We start from the raw sequence: 17,192 nt of genomic DNA on the forward strand, positions 1-17,192 counted from the left end.
AACACACTACAAGAAAACAGCATTTTGGCGAGGAAAGTTAACGAGGAAATATAATCCTCGTAAATGTACGAGGAACTTACGAGGAATTTACAACGAAAGAAATAAACCTCGTTATTTTCTCGTAAACTAACGAAAGATAACATTTCGTCGTAAAGCCCACGTAACTTTACGTGGTCTTTACGAGGAAATACATTTTCCTCGTAAAAACCACGTAAAGCTTGCATTATCTTTACGAGGAAAACTGGAAATATAATTTCCTCGTTAAATCAACGTAATTTACGTCACCTTTACGAGGAAATGATATACGTGAACTTAACGAAGAATTTTAAAGCACGTTTTTTTTTGCTACCTACCTTTCCTCGCAAATTCATCGCAAAACTTCAACTACCAGATTCGAAAATTTTCTATAAAATATGGAAGTTTCAACATCATTTTAAACACACCAACAAGAAAAAAAAGAAAAACGTGAAAGGAAAAAAATGTCAGGCTCTGGGAATGTCTACGAGTTGCGGAGGTGGATGTATATGCATAGAGATGCTAACGGGAGAGTGACGAAAGAATACATTGCGGGACTGGAGACATTTATGCATCAAGCAGATTCCACACCGCTCGCCCTAGAAAGCGGTAAGATGTTCTGTCCATGTCGGAAATGCAACAATTCGAATTGGCAAATCGTGAAAATGTTTGGAAGCATTTAATAAATAGAGGTTTCACGCCAAATTACTATATCTGGTTTCAACATGGAGAAGGTTATAATAATTATGATCAGAATGAAGCTAGTAGTAGTAATAGCAATTTTCAGGAAGAAACCGGTTGCTCTTCATTTGCATAATGAACCTAGTTACCATCAGGAGGAGCAGATGGTAGATTTTGATAGGGTTCATGATATGGTAACTGATGCATTTGTAGCTCATGATGAAGATGAAGAACCTAACATAGATGCAAAAAAGTTTTATGAAATGTTAAATGCGGCGAATCAACCACTTTACAGTGGTTGTAGAGAAGGTCTCTCTAAATTGTCGTTGGCTGCTAGAATGATGAATATTAAAACTGATCACAATCTACCTGAAAGTTGCATGAATGAATGGGCAGACTTGTTCAAAGAGTATTTGCCGGAAGACAATGTGTCTGCTGATTCTTATTATGAGATTCAGAAACTGGTGTATAGTCTTGGGTTGCCTTCGGAGATGATAGATGTTTGCATCGACAACTGCATGATCTACTGGGGAAATGATGAGAAGTTAGAAGAATGTCGATTCTGCAAGAAGCCACGATTCAAGCCGCAAGGACGGGGACGTAATAGGGTACCGTACCAAAGGATGTGGTACCTACCAATTACAGACAGATTGAAAAGATTGTACCAATCAGAGCAGACTGCTGGAAAGATGAGATGGCATGCCGAGCATACTCAGACGGATGGTGAGATGACACATCCATCAGATGCAAGAGCCTGGAAACATTTTAACAAAGTATATCCGGAATTCGCTAGCAATATCCGGAATGTGTATCTCGGATTATGCACAGATGGATTTAGTCCATTCGGAATGTCAGGGAGACAATATTCATTGTGGCCAGTCTTTCTTACGCCATACAACCTGCCACCGGAGATGTGCATGCAACGGGAGTTGCTATTCTTGACCATATTAATACCTGGTCCGAAACATCCTAAAAGGTCGCTGGATGTTTTCCTGCAACCACTGATAAAAGAGTTGAAGGATTTGTGGTCAACAGGGGAGAGGACGTATGACTGCTCAACGAAGACGAATTTCACGATGCGAGCGATGCTTTTGTGGACCATAAGTGACTTTCCTGCCTATGGGATGTTGTCGGGATGGACTACACATGGGAGATTAGCTTGTCCATATTGTAATGGAGCGACAGATGCGTTTCAACTGAAGAATGGGAGGAAGACAAGTTGGTTCGATTGTCATCGTAGATTTCTTCCCATTGGCCATCCGTACCGAAGAAACAAGACATTGTTTAGGCACAAAAGGGTTGTGAGAGACACTCCTCCTCCATATTTAACTGGAGAAGAAACTGAAAAGCAACTCGATTACTATGGAGTTTTGGAAACAGTTCCTCGTGGTGGTAATTGGCATGTTCCCCCTAATATGCCTGATTCTTACGGTGTTCATCACAACTGGCACAAGAAGAGTATATTTTGGGAGTTGCCATATTGGAAGGATCTTCTTCTGCGCCACAACCTCGATGTGATGCATATAGAGAAGAATTTCTTTGAGAACATCATGAATACAATATTGAATGTCCCGGGGAAGACAAAAAGACAACATAAAATCAAGGTTAGACTTGCCGGATATTTGCTCAAGAAGCGAGTTACATATAAACAGCAATGGGCAAGTTCCTGTTCCGATATTCAGATTGTCTTCAGAAAAAAAGTCGGTGTTGTTCAACTGGGTAGCATCAGAAGTGAAATTCCCCGATGGGTATGTTTCAAATCTGTCTAGATGCGTTGAAAAGGGTCAAAAATTCTCTGGGATGAAGAGTCATGACTGTCATGTCTTTATGCAACGACTACTTCCCTTTGCTTTTGCGGAGCTACTTCCTACAAACGTACATGAAGCACTTGCAGGTACTATATTTATTATTGCAGTTATTTTATATATAATGATTTAGTTTGAAATATATATGACTAATATGTGTATAATTGTTTTTGGAATATACAAGGCATTGGAGCATTTTTCAGGGATCTGAGCACCCGCACCCTTAAAGTAGAAGTCGTGGAACAGCTTCAAGAGAACATTCCCATCTTATTGTGCAACTTGGAGAAGATATTTCCTCCTGGGTTTTTTGACGTAATGGAGCATCTAGCTGTCCACCTTCCATATGAGGCATTGCTTCGTGGACCTGTACATTACGGATGGATGTATCAGTATGAGCGAGCCATGAAATATTTGAAGGGAAAAGCAAAGAACCTTGCAAAGGTTGAAGGTTCTATAATTGCTGGAAGTTTGACGGAAGAAACTTCTCACTTCACATCGTACTACTTTGCGTCAAAAGTACGTACTCGGAAAAGAGCTCCAAGGAGATATGATGATGGTGGTGTCGCGCCAACATACGCAGTTGCTGGTGTTCCAGACATCTTTAGCCAGATTGGGCGACTGGGTGGAAAATCAAAAGAGGTTTGGTGGTCGAGTGAAGAAGACGCTCATAGTGCACACACCTATATTCTACTTAATTGTGAGGATCCATTGATTCGTTATTTTGAAAGGTAACATAAATGGACACGTATATATAAATTAACACATATATATAATTGCCAAATATTAATTAATATAAAAAGTGATTTTACAGCCTATTTGTTTCACAAGTCGAAGAAACATTCCCTGGTATATCCACAACTGACGTAGACAAAAGGAAAGATCAACACTTTATAAAATGGTTGAAGAGTCAGGTATTAACTCAAACTCTTTATTCATAAATGATTTGTATTTTAACGTTCACTTTGTTTTTGCAGGTTGATTTTGACGACGATGCAGATTATCCTAAGTGGTTACATGAAGTAATTCAATCTCCACATGTAAAGGTCACCACTTCACAGATGTATTTCACACGAGGCTATACTTTTCACACATATGAGTATGGTAGACAGCGGGCAACCAGTAACTATGGAATATGTGTGAAAGGGGAAACCGATTTCTACGGTATCTTGACAGAGATTATCGAAGTGGAATTTCCAGGGATATTGAAGCTGAAATGCGTCCTCTTCAAATGTGAGTGGTTCGACCCCGTCGTCAACAGAGGTGTTCGGTTTAACAAATTCGGTGTAGTTGATGTCAATGGTGGAAGAAGGTACAACAAATTCTTTATTTGGCATACATGAGTAGAATAAGCTTATTTCTATGTTTTCTTTATTTTCAGGTACAACAAATTCGAGCCTTTCATCTTAGCTTCACAAGCAGATCAAGTTAGCTACCTTCCATACCCTCGGATGAGAGAATCGGGAATAAATTGGTTATCCGTGATCAAAGTTACACCTCGAGGACGAATCATAAGTGGAGAAGAACCACCATTGCAAGAAGAACAGATAAATGAAGTCGAGGAACCTGAACAACAAATTGATGACATTCTTCTCATTGATCCGCATAATCATGAGTATGAAGATCTTACCGACGATGGCACAGATGAAGCTGTTGAAGACGAGTTTAATGAAAATGATGATGTTTCTAGTGATGACGAAAATGTATCTGATTGATGTATTTGTGTTTTAATATGATTGATTTTCAGACTTAATGCATGTGATTCGATTATAAAAAAAATATTGAGTTTGAGGTTTTGAATGAAAAATAAATGATTGAGGTTTGGGATTGGAATATGAAGAGTAGAAGATAGGAAAGATGGTGTTTGTGGTTTGGGGTTTTTGATTTTAGAGGTTTAGAAAGAAAACCTCGTTAATTCCTCGTAATTTACGACGAAATAACGAGGAAAGTAGAAAAAAAGAAATACACGGGCCTCGTTAATTCCACGTAAGCACAAATCGTCGTAACGCCCTCGTAAGCTTACGTGGAATTAACGAGGCTTTCTTTTTTTTTTTTTTTCCTCGTTATTTCCTCGTAGGTTTACGAGGTTTTAACGAGATATGTTGTCTAAACCCCTAAACCCTAAACCCCAAACCCCATCTTTCTTATCTCTTTTGTCTAAATCCCAAACTCCAAACCCCATTAATAATTTTATAATTTTCAAAGATTATATTTTTAAATCTTCAAAAGATTATATTTTCAAATCTTCAAATGATTATATTTTCAAATCTTCAGAAGATTATATTTTTAAATCTTCAAAATATTATATTTTCAAATCTTCAAATGATTATATTTTCAAATCTTCAAATGATTATATTTAAATAAATAATTTGATTTTGTATAAGTTTAAATTAGGAAGAAGAGATTGATATTAGAATTTAAAGAATTGTGATTATAAATTTTGAGGTTTGAAATGTTAAGAATATTGAGTTTGAGGTTTTGAATGAAAAATAAATGATTGAGGTTTGGGATTGGAATATGAAGAGTAGAAGATAGGAAAGATGGTGTTTGTGGTTTGGGGTTTTTGATTTTAGAGGTTTAGAAAGAAAACCTCGGTAATTCCTCGTAATTTACGACGAAATAACGAGGAAAGTAGAAAAAAAGAAATACACGGGCCTCGTTAATTCCACGTAAGCACAAATCGTCGTAACGCCCTCGTAAGCTTACGTGGAATTAACGAGGCTTTCTTTTTTTTTTTTTTTCCTCGTTATTTCCTCGTAGGTTTACGAGGTTTTAACGAGATATGTTGTCTAAACCCCTAAACCCTAAACCCCAAACCCCATCTTTCTTATCTATTTTGTCTAAATCCAAAACTCCAAACCCCATTAATAATTTTATAATTTTCAAAAGATTATATTTTTAAATCTTCAAAAGATTATATTTTTAAATCTTCAAAAGATTATATTTTCAAATCTTCAAATGATTATATTTTCAAATCTTCAAATGATTATATTTAAATAAATAATTTGATTTTGTATAAGTTTAAATTAGGAAGAAGAGATTGATATTAGAAGTTAAAGAATTGTGGTTATAAATTTTGAGTTTTGATATGTTATGAATATATGAAGTAGAATATAAGAAAGATGGGGTTTAAGGTTTGGGGTTTAGAGTTTAGAGGTTTAGAAAATAACCTCGTTAATAACTCGTAACTTACGAAGCATTTACGAGGAACAGAAAGACGGGCCTCGAAATTTCATCGTTTTATTTGGGACGGGCCTCGCAATTTCCTCGTAATGTTACGAGGGTTTTACGAGTAACAAAAAGACGGGCCTCGCTAATTTATCGTTTAGTTTGGGACGGGCCTCGCAATTTCCTCGTAATCTTACGAGGTTTTTACGAGAAAGAGGAACACGGGCCTCTTTAATTCCTCGTAAACTTACGAGGAAATTGCGAGACCTCCGTAACTTATATATACAACCTCACAAACCTCACACTGTCCATTCCTCCCAACTTCCTCTCCACTTCCTCCCCATTTCGTCTCTAACTCCTTTCCCATTCCTCTCTCCTCCGAAAATGGTAATTTCCTCGCCCCCTTTATTAGTTTAGACAATTTAGATAGGTGGTTAATTTAGGTGGTTAGTTTAGAGAATTTAGATAGGTTTACGGATTTTATGTTTGTTAGATAGATTTTTAAATTATTGATGATAGCTTTTTAATTATTGATGATCATAATCTCAAAAAAATATATTTTTGCAGGTTCGCCAGCGCATGCTTACTGCTCACTACAGGGAGATATTCGGTGAGCCTGGTAGTCAGTTAGACCCGCCAGGTTCTTCTTCAGGTGCCGGCGGTTCAGGTTCTTCGGATCAGGAGTCTGTTCCCGAGACTCAGCATTTCTTCCCTCCGATTCCTCCTCCGATGGCTCAGCCTCAGCCGATGGCTCAGCCGATGGCTCAGCCGATGGCTCAGCCGATGGCTCCTCCGGTGCCTCCTCCGATGGCTCCTCCTGAGATCCCCGCCGCTGTTCATCCCGATCTCATGGTGCCACCTACTGTTCCCTTCTCGCAGTACACTGTCGAGGATATTCTTGGTATGCCAGGCAGAGCTGGTTTACCAATCATAGACCCCGACAGACCCGACGGGACTTTATGGTAAGTGTATTTTTTAAATAATTATTTTAATTTATAACTTCATTAAATAATTTAAATTTTCATTTTTTTCCAGGTTTGGGGTTGACAATTCCCTTGCGACAGATGTAACCGAGACGATTAAAGGTTACTTCTCCATGGCGCATCCAAACTGGAAATTGACGCCGATCTACATCCGAAAGACGTGGTTCAAGATTTACGCTGTAAGTAATTCTATTAATTAATTATTTTTTTTATTAACTAATTATTAATTTTTTTTGCAGCAAAAGTATCATTGGTCCATCGGGGTCAGTGAGAGAGTGAGGAAGGCGTTTTACGAAAAGGCGCAAGTTCGCTTGTCGGACACGGTTTGCAACTGGAAGGGTGCCTGGATCGTCAAGGGGTACACCCGTGGCAAACCCGCTGAGCTTACCACGGATGTTTGGGACGGCCTCATCCGTTACTGGAAGGATCCTAACTCCATTAGGATCGCAAACATTTGTGCTGCCGCCCGTAACACGGTAGACGAGCACGGTAACGGCCCGATGCTACACTCTACGGGCCAAAAACCACATGCCGGTGTCCGTTTGAAAATGGTACGTAATTAAATATTTAATTATTATTTTTAATATAATTAAATATATTTCTAACAATTTTCTTAAATGTTTTTAGGCCAAAGAGTTGGGACGTCTCCCGACTCTTCCGGAACTTTACGAGCGGACCCACAAAAACAAGGCGGGCCAGTTTTTAGATGGCAAGTCCGAGCAAATCTACAACAACGTAATTGCTCGGGTTGAGGAGCGCCAGACTCAGCTGACCCAGCAGTCCGGCGACGGATTACCAGTTACCTTATCCACAACTGAAGTGGATAAGATTTACGAGGAGGTAAATTTTTTAACATTATATCTTTTTAATTATTAATTGATTAAATTTCCCTTTTAAATTTAACTAACAAATATAATTTTTTTGTTTTTAAGGTTGTCCCTAAGAAAAAGGGACGTACGTTGGGGATCGGTTCCGTCAATGATGTCCCGAGAGCGACATCATCTTATGCTCAGAGACAGACCGAAGAAGTCACTCAGTTGCGTTCCGAGCTGGGCGCGACCAAAAGCCGTGTGAGTGGACTCGAAGCCTTCATCGACGTTATAGCGTCCACAAATCCGGAATGGGAAGCTTTGTTGAGGAACATGAAACAACAAAATCCCATTCCAGGCGAGTCATCGGGCACACATAACGAGGAGGATGTTACGAGGAGGAGCGAGGAATTCTACGAGGCGATGAACGAGCCTTAGTTTTTTTAGTTTTTTTTCGGTTTATGTATTATAAAATCCAAAACTTAATTATATATAAAATATTTTCTTGCTTGTGAATTTTATTTAAAATTTATTTATAAATCCAATATTTAAATATTTTTATTTTGTTAAATTAATAATTATTATATTTATCAAATAATATTTTATTAATTCGAAAAATGGAAGTCTACGAGTTATTTACGACGAAAATATTTCCGAGAAATTTACGAAGAAATGCTTTCGAGGTTTTTACGAGGAAAGTCTTTCGAGGTCTTTACGAGGAAAGGCTTTCGAGGTTTTTACGAGGAAAACCTTTCAACGATTCTACATCGATTTTACGAGGAAATCCTTTCAAGGATATTACATCGAATTTACGAGGATATGATTTCAAGGATCTTACGTGTAAGTAACGACGCGTGGTTCACGTGGTTTGTACGAGGAAATTAAGCGAGTGATTTACAAGGAAAGGGGGCGAGGAACTTACGACGAAATATTAACTTCGTCTTTACGAGGAAACCGAAACCTCGCTATTCTACGAGGAAATGGCGACGAATCCTTTTTTACGACGGACGAAAAACGACGAAAGGCTTTTCCTCGTTAATTCCTCGTAAACCTCCTTTTACGAGGAATTAACGAGGAAAATGGCCCTCGTTAATTATTTGTTTTCTTGTAGTGAAAGTAAACATCTAAAGTATATAAACAATAATCAAAACACCAAAAAAAATTAAAATATATATTTATTCTTCATCCAAATATTCAAGTTAAACCTATTTTAATTTTTAATTTACGTACTTTAGCTTACATTACTCAAATTTACATGTTATATATTTTTTTAGATTTAACGATATTTAAATATATATAAATTTAAAAAAAAATTAAAAATAGTTTAAACGGGTTATCAAACCCGCAAAGATCCAAATCAAATCGGAACCAAAGCTTATAAATACCCGAATAGAGCTAGAGTTTTTAAACTCAAAAATCTCAAACCCGAATAGATTTTAACCGAATTCGAGTGGATACCTAAATACTCATCCCTAGCTTAGTCAATATAAAATGATCAAATATTATAAATATACTATTTAGTATAAATAAATAAAAACTAAAACTGAAAATTAATACCCGTGCGGTCGCACGGGTCAAGATCTAGTTAATATTTAAAACCCGGTCTTACCGATAAACTCGGTGATTATGTAATCATTTTTGGTTTTAAGAAGTATCCATTATACCAGCGCGGAGCAAATCCAAAATATTAAATTACTAGGCGGATTTAAACCCGGGTTCGGTATGGTTGCACAGCACTACTTTTCCACTTGCTCAGCTCTAACAGATTTGTTCTGTTTATTTACACGAAAACTACATGATAACCAAATATTACGGGTGCACACCCAAAGTGGATAACGTGGCTTCGCCTGTATACCAATGTCGAGTTTGTCCAGTAGTAAAGAAGTTGCGGTGTAACTATCATCACCTTTGGTTCACTTTATGTGAGAAAAACTATTTGAATGTTTGAGTTCCCTGCAAAGAGGTGAAAATATTTTTTTTTATTTTATCAAAAGAAAAGGAAGTATCTATTATTTAAATGCAGGATAAAACACATAAAAATTCACTAAAACTCGAAGCTACCAGTTGAACAGACGCGTAACTAATATGTAATTCAGTTTGATTTTTTTTTTAAAATTTAAAAATTAATTCTATATTTATGTTATATATTTAAATACTTATATATTTTTTATCTTATTGTATTTTGTATCATATGTTGTAACTTCAAATTGTTACAAAAATTGTTTAAATTATGCAAAACATAATTTTATGTGAAATTGAAAAATAAAGAAAATATATGTTAAAAACTATTAAACATTTTTTTTATTTTCTTTTAGTATTGATATATATATAATATAATATAATATAATTATATATTAAATTAAGAATAATTTAGGCCAAAAACCAAAGAAGATTGGTATATTAGGATTATACCAAAGAACCAGAAATTGAACCGACGCGCCATCCAAACCGATGGTAAAAAGATGCCCATACCCCTAACGCTTCAGCATTCCATTTCGCGGTTTTAGCTTTCTAGGGTTTTTAGATCTGACAGAAGATATCTCAAGTGGTTTGGCAAGATAACAAATAGATTTGGTTTACATTAGAATATATTGCATCGGTAAACGAAAAAAACTACAGTAGTTAAGCGATAAATCTGATGCATACGGTGCTGCTGTACACCAAATCTTCGAAAAGATTTCCTTCTGATCTACAGTTCACCCATGGTCGATCCAATAACCCAAAAACCGAAAATAGTATGGTTCAGTGTCTGAATCGGATTAAAACATTTATTTGAACTTATTTATACTTTAATATTTTCCTATAATATATTTGTTACCAATATACTATGGTATTGTTACCATATAATGATATAATATATATATGGATATTTGTTAGTTTCCTAGAATAGCCTATGATTGATTTTGTATAAGGTTATTGTTAGCGACACGTCTCTAGCCAGTGAAACTCATCGTTTCATTTATTGAAAGATTTGGTGGACTTTAATCGTTGCTTAATCGAGGTTGAGAATGAGTTTTATCGTTACCTGTATATTCGTATATTATGTTTTGGACTGTAGATTTCGATGGTGTGTGCGGCCCTTAGAAATGAGGTTCATTCCTAACCTTAACCGTTCGACGGCGATGCGGTGACTCATGAACTTCCGATTGCAATCTTTGAAATCGTTTGAATTATTCATTCAGTAAAACATTTATTTATATATATAAAAAATTCAAAATAAAAATATAGGTTTTTGGGATAAAAAATCCACATTAGAGACAAATCCACATTACAAAAATAATTGTAAACTTATTGTAAGATGCCATTCAAGCTTCTGATCTTTCTAGTATTTAAAAATTATATGTTCGTTTGAAAGTTTATTTGCCAAGTTTTTTTTGTACAAAATGATTTTTGGTGTTGGTGTCTATATTATTTTGTTCTATGAGAAAAAACCTCAACCTTTTTTTGTTTTTTACTAAATGCATTTATTTTTTAAAAATGTCAAAATATATATCATGCATTATCATATGACATCCAAAAAACTATAATATATAATTTTAACCACAATGCATAATTGGTTATACTTTTTAATAACTATTTTTTCAAGAAAATAATAATATTATGCAAATATGATTATGACCATTATTCAAAATTGATTATATACATATATTGGAAAATAAAGATGATAAAAGTAAATCAAAATATATGTAGGTTAGGTGGAAGAAAATCACTTCAAAAGATAAATATTCTAAGACCCTTAAAATTATGAAATTATTGGTTCTAAAGTCAAAGTAAAATTTAATTAGTGTATTTTTAGCAATTATTTTACATTAAACATACAATAAGCAAGATAAAAAATATTCAGACCATAGCTAAGATTTAATACATTAATTATTTGTTTTTTCTCATTATGTTATACATAGCTTTTAGTAAAAAAAAATTAGCAAGTTTTATTATTAAAAATTCGTTTATATATATATATACCAAACATATAAGAAAATTATAGGAAAATCCCAGGCGGATGTTATATTCGAATGCTTGTATATGGATTTGTATATCAATGTTATAACTTTTAATTTGATTTTACTGACTTATTACAAATTAAATTCAAAATAACAGAAATGTTCAATTCAGTCATTATCCCCACTTGATACACAACAAAGAAAAAAAGATGAGAACATGTGATAGAATATGAAAAGATTTGATAATTTATATGTTTTTTAATATACCTTTTAAATTGCCTTATCCGGTTACCATATTTTAAAAATCCTGTAAGATCAAATATGGAGCCAAATATATTTCAAAAAAACAAAATTCAAAAACCAAATGCATTGTTTTTGGTGTCTATATTGTTTTATTCTTTGAGAAAAAATCTCAATTTTTTTTTTGTTTTTTTACTAAATGCATTGTTTTTTTTAAATGTCAAAATATATATCATGCATTATCATATGACATCCAAAAAACTATAATATAGAATTTTAACCACAATGCATAATTGGTTATATTTTTTAATAACTATTTTGTTCAAGAAAATAACAATATTATGAAAATATGATTACGACCATTATTCAAAATTGATTATATATATATACACACATATGTAGGATAGGTTGAAGAAAATCACTTCAAAAATAAATATTCTAAGACCCTTAAAATTATGAATTATTGGTTCTAAATCTAAAGTAAAATTTAATTAGTGTATCTTTAGCAATTATTTTACATTAAACATACATAAGCAAGATAAAAAATATTCAGACCAATATTTAATACATTAATTATCTGTTTTTCTCATAATGTTATACATAGTTTTTAGTGAAAATATAGCAAGTTTTATTATTAAAAATTCATTTATATATATACCAAACATATAAGAAAATTATTGGAAAATCCCGGGCGGACCCTAATATGTTATATTCGAATGCTTGTATATGGATTTGTGTATCAATGTCATAAATTTTAGTTTGATTTTACTGACTTATTACAAACTAAATTCAAAATAACAGAAATGTTCAATTCAGTCATTATCCACTTGATACACAACAAAGAAAAAAAAGATGAGAACATGTGACAGAATATGAAAAGATTTGATAATTAAGCTGTTTTTTAATATACCTTTTAAACTGCCTTATCCGGTTACCATATTTTAAAAATCCTGTAAGATCAAATATGGAGCCAAATATATTTCAAAAAAACAAATTCAAAAACCAAAGCCTTTACTACTACTCCGTTACGAAATCTCGTCCATCAAAAAGAGAGGAGAGAAATCAAAAAAAAAAGGAAAGAGCGTCTCCATCCAACGTCTCATATAACGCCACGTCAACAAAATAAAAAAAACCGTGACCCTCGGATTACGTAACGGACCCTCCTCCTCCTCCTCCTCCTCATCCTCATCCTCATCATCCCGCTCCCTCTTCAAAAATTTGATTTCGTATCAGTTACCTCCCCAACACACACTTATAAACCCTAATCTCCCTCTCTCTTTTCCCCCTCATCTCCACAACCTTCTTTTTTCGTCGCTGATCGTTGATCGAGGTAAGGTTTTGCTTTCGATATAATCTTTAGAATCCGAGTTTACACGACGAAACAATCTATAATTAGGGTTTGATAGCACGAAACTCGATTTACATTCTCTGCAGGTTTTCAACAATCACGATGATCCGAAGTTCGACGGAGCAGTTTTCGCGAATCGAGACTACGTGTGGACTGTTGCTTCGCCAATTGCAGGTTTTTTTTTCTCCAAGGATCTGTTATTAGACGGTTTAGTATGGTTATGCTGTGCATGTAATTTAAGATGGTTTAATTCGGTTTAGATCACCTAATAGGATGAAAAGATTGTTTTATTAATGTTCAAAATTTTGGTTGAATTATATCAGGAGATATGGAGCGAAATGGGAGAGAACGAGGAAGAAAAGGACGCTGCTTTGGCTGATATTGAGAAAGAGTGTCTCTTGGTTTACAAGAGGAAAGTTGAGGAGGCTAGTAGGTGTAAAGCGAATCTTCTCAAAGAGATCGCTTTGGGGAGAGCGGAGATTGCAGGGATTGGATCTTCTATGGGTGGAGATGAGATTCATGTTAGTAGTAGTGTGGTTTTCATGATTACTTTTTTTTTTGTTTCTTTCTTGTGTGAGTTGTTGTGATAGGTAATGATGATAAAGATGTTTCTTTTTTTTTTTTGTTTTTGTAGAGTAATGGTAGGGTTGGTGAGAATTTGAAGGAGGAGCTTGAGAACGTTAGTGTGCAGTTAGAGGAGCTGAGAAGGAAGAAAGCTGAGAGAATGAATCGGTTTAAGGAAGTTATTGATGAGTTGCTGAACTTGTCGTTTCAACTTGGAGATTCTACGGATCATTTGAAGAAGTTTGGTGGAGAAGAGAGTGATCTTTCGCTTCATAAGTTGGAGGAATTGCGTAGGCAATTGGCTCAACTTCAGGATGAAAAGGTTGGTTTTACCTTCTAATGCTAGTATCCAGATGTGTAAGTCTCTCTGCATTTACTTATGATATTATGTACGTTTTTTAAAATGTAGAGTAAAAGATTGGACGAGGTAGAGCGTTTGCTGGAAACGCTGAAGTTGTTGTGCTCAGTGCTTGGTGAAGACTTTAAGGACTTGATTAGAGGGATACATCCATCTCTTGTTGATTCCAATACGAGAGATGTGAGCAGAAGTACACTTGATAAGTTGGATATGATGATTGAGAATTTACGAATGGTCAAGTTACAGCGAATGCAGAAGGTTTGGAAGTCTGAGCTCTCTTTTTGAAAACGTTGTGCAAAGTTATCATTGTGCTTACAGTTTCTGACTGCTTTCACATATATTTCTAGGTTCAAGATCTTGCAGTCTCCCTGTTGGAGCTCTGGAATCTTCTTGACACACCTGCGGAAGAGCAAAAGACATTTCACAATGTCACCTGCAGCATTGCTTTGTCCGAGTCTGAAATTACCGAGGCCAATATTCTCTCTGTTGCTTCCATAAAAAACGTGAGTGCACAGGAATTAACTTGCTGGTTATACATAATTCAGTGTGGTTATAACAGTATATGGGCACATTTTTTAGTAAGGTTCGGTTTGTTATACAGGTTGAGGATGAAGTCATTAGGCTCAGCAAGCTCAAGATAACTAAGATCAAAGAGGTGATCCTTAGAAAGAAACTCGAGCTAGAGGAAATATCAAGGAAGGTGCACATGGCACCCCAAGTTCTTAAATCAGAGAACTTTTCAATTGAAGCTATAGAATCTGGTAAAACCCTTTTTAGAAAAGCTTCTTTCACTGCTTACTATAATGGTCACATGCTAATAATAGTGTTACTTTAATCTTTCAGGTGTCAAGGATCCTGAACAGTTGTTAGAGCAAATCGACTCCGAGATTGCAAAAGTCAAAGAGGAAGCTTCAAGCAGGAAAGAGATTCTAGAAAAAGTGGAGAAGTGGATGACAGCATGTGAAGAAGAGTCATGGCTCGAAGAATACAATCGGGTAAGACATTTGATCTCAAGCTCTTTTTTCTGCCTCAGCTTTTTGTCTATATATTGGACTCTCATGATGAGGAGCACTTAATCTCAAGCCACTAAACATTACTGGATTCTTAGGTTGATAGTAGGGACATTTAATCTCAATCCCTTTCTCTGCTTCAACTTTTTTTTTCTAAACATTATTGGATTCTCAGGATGATAATAGGTACAATGCGGGAAGAGGAGCTCATCTTACATTAAAACGTGCGGAAAAAGCACGTATACTTGTCAATAAACTTCCTGGTAATATTTGGTGTGATTATATGACAAAAACCATTAGGTTGGTTAACTTGAATCTAGGAATATGTTTTTTGTGTTTACAATGCTTTCTCTGCTGGTATTGATGTAGGGATGGTGGAGGTTTTGACAGCCAAAGTTAACGCTTGGGAAGATGAAAGAGGACATGCATTCTTATACGATGGTGTAAGTGTCTTTACTCATTAATGACACTGTTCTACATACTTATCAAATCAACATTTATCTTTACACAAAGGCACGTTTCCTTGATAATTGTCCAGGTCCGAGTTTTATCCATGCTTGAGCAGCACAAGACTCTATGGGAAGAGAAAGAGTTTGAAAAACAGAGACAAAGAGTAAGGAAAAAAACCTTTTGTACAAGTAACCAATTCTTCAAGTACATCAATGGCAATGTGATACTGTTGTTTTTTTATTTTCATATCAGGATATGAAGAAACTCCATGGACAACTCATCACGGAACAAGAAGCACTTTACGGGTCAAAGCCAAGCCCAGGTAAAAGCGGAAAGAAACCATTGAGAACTGCCTTACCTTCTTCTGCCATGAACCGAAAGCTCTCCCTTGGGGGTGCCATGCTTCAAAGTTCCAAGCCAACACTCAATACCAAAAAGACTACTTACTATGACCAGAACGCTCCTAGTAGAAGAGAGTCTACTATCCCAAATCCTTCAGGTACCGTACCGTACACATTTGTGGTTTTACACACTAGAGACCAAGCCAATGATATTTATGTTTATTGTGTCATATAGGGAGGAGAAACTCAGAGCTTCCTGGTCGTCTCAGAGCAAAGAACGTTCCGTCTTCAGGAAAAGCTGTGATGAACAAAGGGAGATCTCCAATGCTTAGGAAGCCTCTCTCACCTGTTACTTCCAATATCTTGAACTCCCCAGAAGATCACAAGGATGCTTACACAACAAAGTCATCTCCCAAAACCAACGAAGATAACAGAAGAACGGCTGTTCCAATCTCTGCACCTACAACCCCAGCGGCTTCAGTCGCTATGTCGGAAGCAACAACGCCGTTTACTCCTGCCTCCACGGCTGTGAAGAAGAGACTGGACAAAGAAGAAGGTGTTGAGTACTCCTTTGAAGAGGTTAGAGCCGGTTTTTGCTAAACCGTGACAAAATCAGGTTTCCTCGTTTGACTTAGAAAGCTGGAAAATGGATTCGGTTTGACTGCTTTTGTAGGAATTTTTTCAAATCAGTTCGATAGCAAAACACATTTTGTGTTTTGTTCTTCACTTGAATTTGTGTTTGCATTTTTTCCCACAGTGGATTTGTGTTAAAACGTTTGCGTTTGCATTTAGTATACAACCGGCTTTATGATTTGCTGCTTCTGTAATAGTGTTTACTAAACCTTTGCATCTGTCCTAAGATTGAAAGTAATTACTTTGGTCTAAGTGTTTAAATCTTGTAAGCTGGTTAAAGGTACATAGATTGAGCGGGATGTGGTCTAATGATCATTAGGGTCAAACCTAAAAACATTCCTCAGCTACTACAAGAAGTATGGTCCTTCCTGGGATCAGAAACATTTACGATGAACCACGGATGGTCCAGTCTCGTCGTAGTCAGCTTTAGTAACATGCTGATTCTGTGGAAACACCACCTTGGCCCATGCCGAATATAACCCCAAACTCTCAGGCATATATTCCGGCGGTTTCACCAGCATTGGCCTAATGGCTGATGAGCACAAGTTTGTCTCTTTCTGAAACCTGCCTTCGAATCCTGCCAATGACGATGACATTTAAATTTTTTTCAAACACACAAGATTGTACCAAGTTGTTAGTAGTACCTGTCATGGAGGTTGTACCAACACAAAGTACAGTGTTCTCCAATAGTTGCCTATGGTTCTCAGATGATACTGTGGAGATAATCCGGACAAGCTGTTCGACTATTCCATGCTCATGGAGTCCTAATATTGATGGCTGAAACAGAACTTCACCAACAGAGTATCTCTCTCTCCCAATGCTTAATCACCTAGAAGACCACCATTCTGT

The 17,192-nt window shown here is 35.8% G+C and overlaps 4 protein-coding genes across 5 annotated transcripts; 3 read left to right on the top strand and 1 right to left on the bottom strand.

Moving 5' to 3' along the window:
• Positions 1-456: 456 nt before the first annotated feature.
• Positions 457-8,029, top strand: LOC130511969 (uncharacterized). Of its 2 annotated transcripts, none has more exons than XM_057009955.1 (6): positions 457-624; positions 6,234-6,628; positions 6,702-6,828; positions 6,889-7,200; positions 7,277-7,489; positions 7,582-8,029. In XM_057009955.1, exons 2-6 carry the CDS (start codon positions 6,246-6,248, stop codon positions 7,894-7,896), a joined length of 1,350 nt encoding a protein of 449 aa, XP_056865935.1. In that variant the 5' UTR covers positions 457-624; positions 6,234-6,245; the 3' UTR covers positions 7,897-8,029. The 2 variants fall into 2 exon arrangements, with proteins under 2 accessions (XP_056865935.1, XP_056865934.1); XM_057009954.1 differs by lacking the exon at positions 457-624 and adding an exon at positions 4,979-6,053 and having other exon boundaries at positions 7,582-8,027.
• LOC130511968 (uncharacterized) lies at positions 2,286-4,251 on the top strand. Its single transcript, XM_057009953.1, has 5 exons — positions 2,286-2,590; positions 2,686-3,229; positions 3,313-3,412; positions 3,476-3,810; positions 3,880-4,251. Exons 1-5 carry the CDS (start codon positions 2,497-2,499, stop codon positions 4,211-4,213), a joined length of 1,407 nt encoding a protein of 468 aa, XP_056865933.1. The 5' UTR covers positions 2,286-2,496; the 3' UTR covers positions 4,214-4,251.
• Positions 8,030-12,788: 4,759 nt separating the features above from the next.
• Positions 12,789-16,521, top strand: LOC130511877 (65-kDa microtubule-associated protein 4-like). The gene is made up of 13 exons (XM_057009675.1): positions 12,789-12,969; positions 13,074-13,161; positions 13,311-13,508; positions 13,622-13,873; positions 13,961-14,167; positions 14,257-14,412; positions 14,511-14,670; positions 14,753-14,904; positions 15,095-15,182; positions 15,289-15,362; positions 15,458-15,532; positions 15,622-15,868; positions 15,946-16,521. The coding sequence occupies exons 2-13, from the start codon at positions 13,090-13,092 to the stop codon at positions 16,308-16,310; spliced, it is 2,046 nt and encodes a 681-aa protein (XP_056865655.1). The 5' UTR covers positions 12,789-12,969; positions 13,074-13,089; the 3' UTR covers positions 16,311-16,521.
• Positions 16,522-16,565: 44 nt separating this feature from the next.
• Positions 16,566-17,168, bottom strand: LOC108851270 (actin-related protein 7-like). The gene is made up of 2 exons (XM_018624676.2): positions 16,988-17,168; positions 16,566-16,920 (listed from the first exon to the last, which is right to left on the bottom strand). The coding sequence occupies exons 1-2, from the start codon at positions 16,992-16,994 to the stop codon at positions 16,718-16,720; spliced, it is 210 nt and encodes a 69-aa protein (XP_018480178.2). The 5' UTR covers positions 16,995-17,168; the 3' UTR covers positions 16,566-16,717.
• Positions 17,169-17,192: the final 24 nt, after the last annotated feature.

The sequence above is a fragment of the Raphanus sativus genome, chromosome 4 (genome assembly GCF_000801105.2).
Source record: "Raphanus sativus cultivar WK10039 chromosome 4, ASM80110v3, whole genome shotgun sequence".
Classification (NCBI taxonomy): domain Eukaryota; kingdom Viridiplantae; phylum Streptophyta; class Magnoliopsida; order Brassicales; family Brassicaceae; genus Raphanus; species Raphanus sativus.

Bases quoted from the DNA above. Each gene is read 5' to 3' on its own strand.
- LOC130511968 (XM_057009953.1), top strand. From the start codon at position 2,497: ATGAAGAGTCATGACTGTCATGTCTTTATGCAACGACTACTTCCCTTT. The intron at 2,591-2,685 runs GTACTATATTTA...GGAATATACAAG, and splicing joins CGTACATGAAGCACTTGCAG to GCATTGGAGCATTTTTCAGG. The intron at 3,413-3,475 runs GTATTAACTCAA...TTGTTTTTGCAG, and splicing joins TAAAATGGTTGAAGAGTCAG to GTTGATTTTGACGACGATGC.
- LOC130511969 (XM_057009954.1), top strand. The intron at 6,629-6,701 runs GTAAGTGTATTT...ATTTTTTTCCAG, and splicing joins AGACCCGACGGGACTTTATG to GTTTGGGGTTGACAATTCCC. The intron at 7,490-7,581 runs GTAAATTTTTTA...TTTGTTTTTAAG, and splicing joins TGGATAAGATTTACGAGGAG to GTTGTCCCTAAGAAAAAGGG.
- LOC130511877 (XM_057009675.1), top strand. From the start codon at position 13,090: ATGATCCGAAGTTCGACGGAGCAGTTTTCGCGAATCGAGACTACGTGT. The intron at 13,509-13,621 runs GTTAGTAGTAGT...TTGTTTTTGTAG, and splicing joins TGGGTGGAGATGAGATTCAT to AGTAATGGTAGGGTTGGTGA. The intron at 14,905-15,094 runs GTAAGACATTTG...TTGGATTCTCAG, and splicing joins GGCTCGAAGAATACAATCGG to GATGATAATAGGTACAATGC.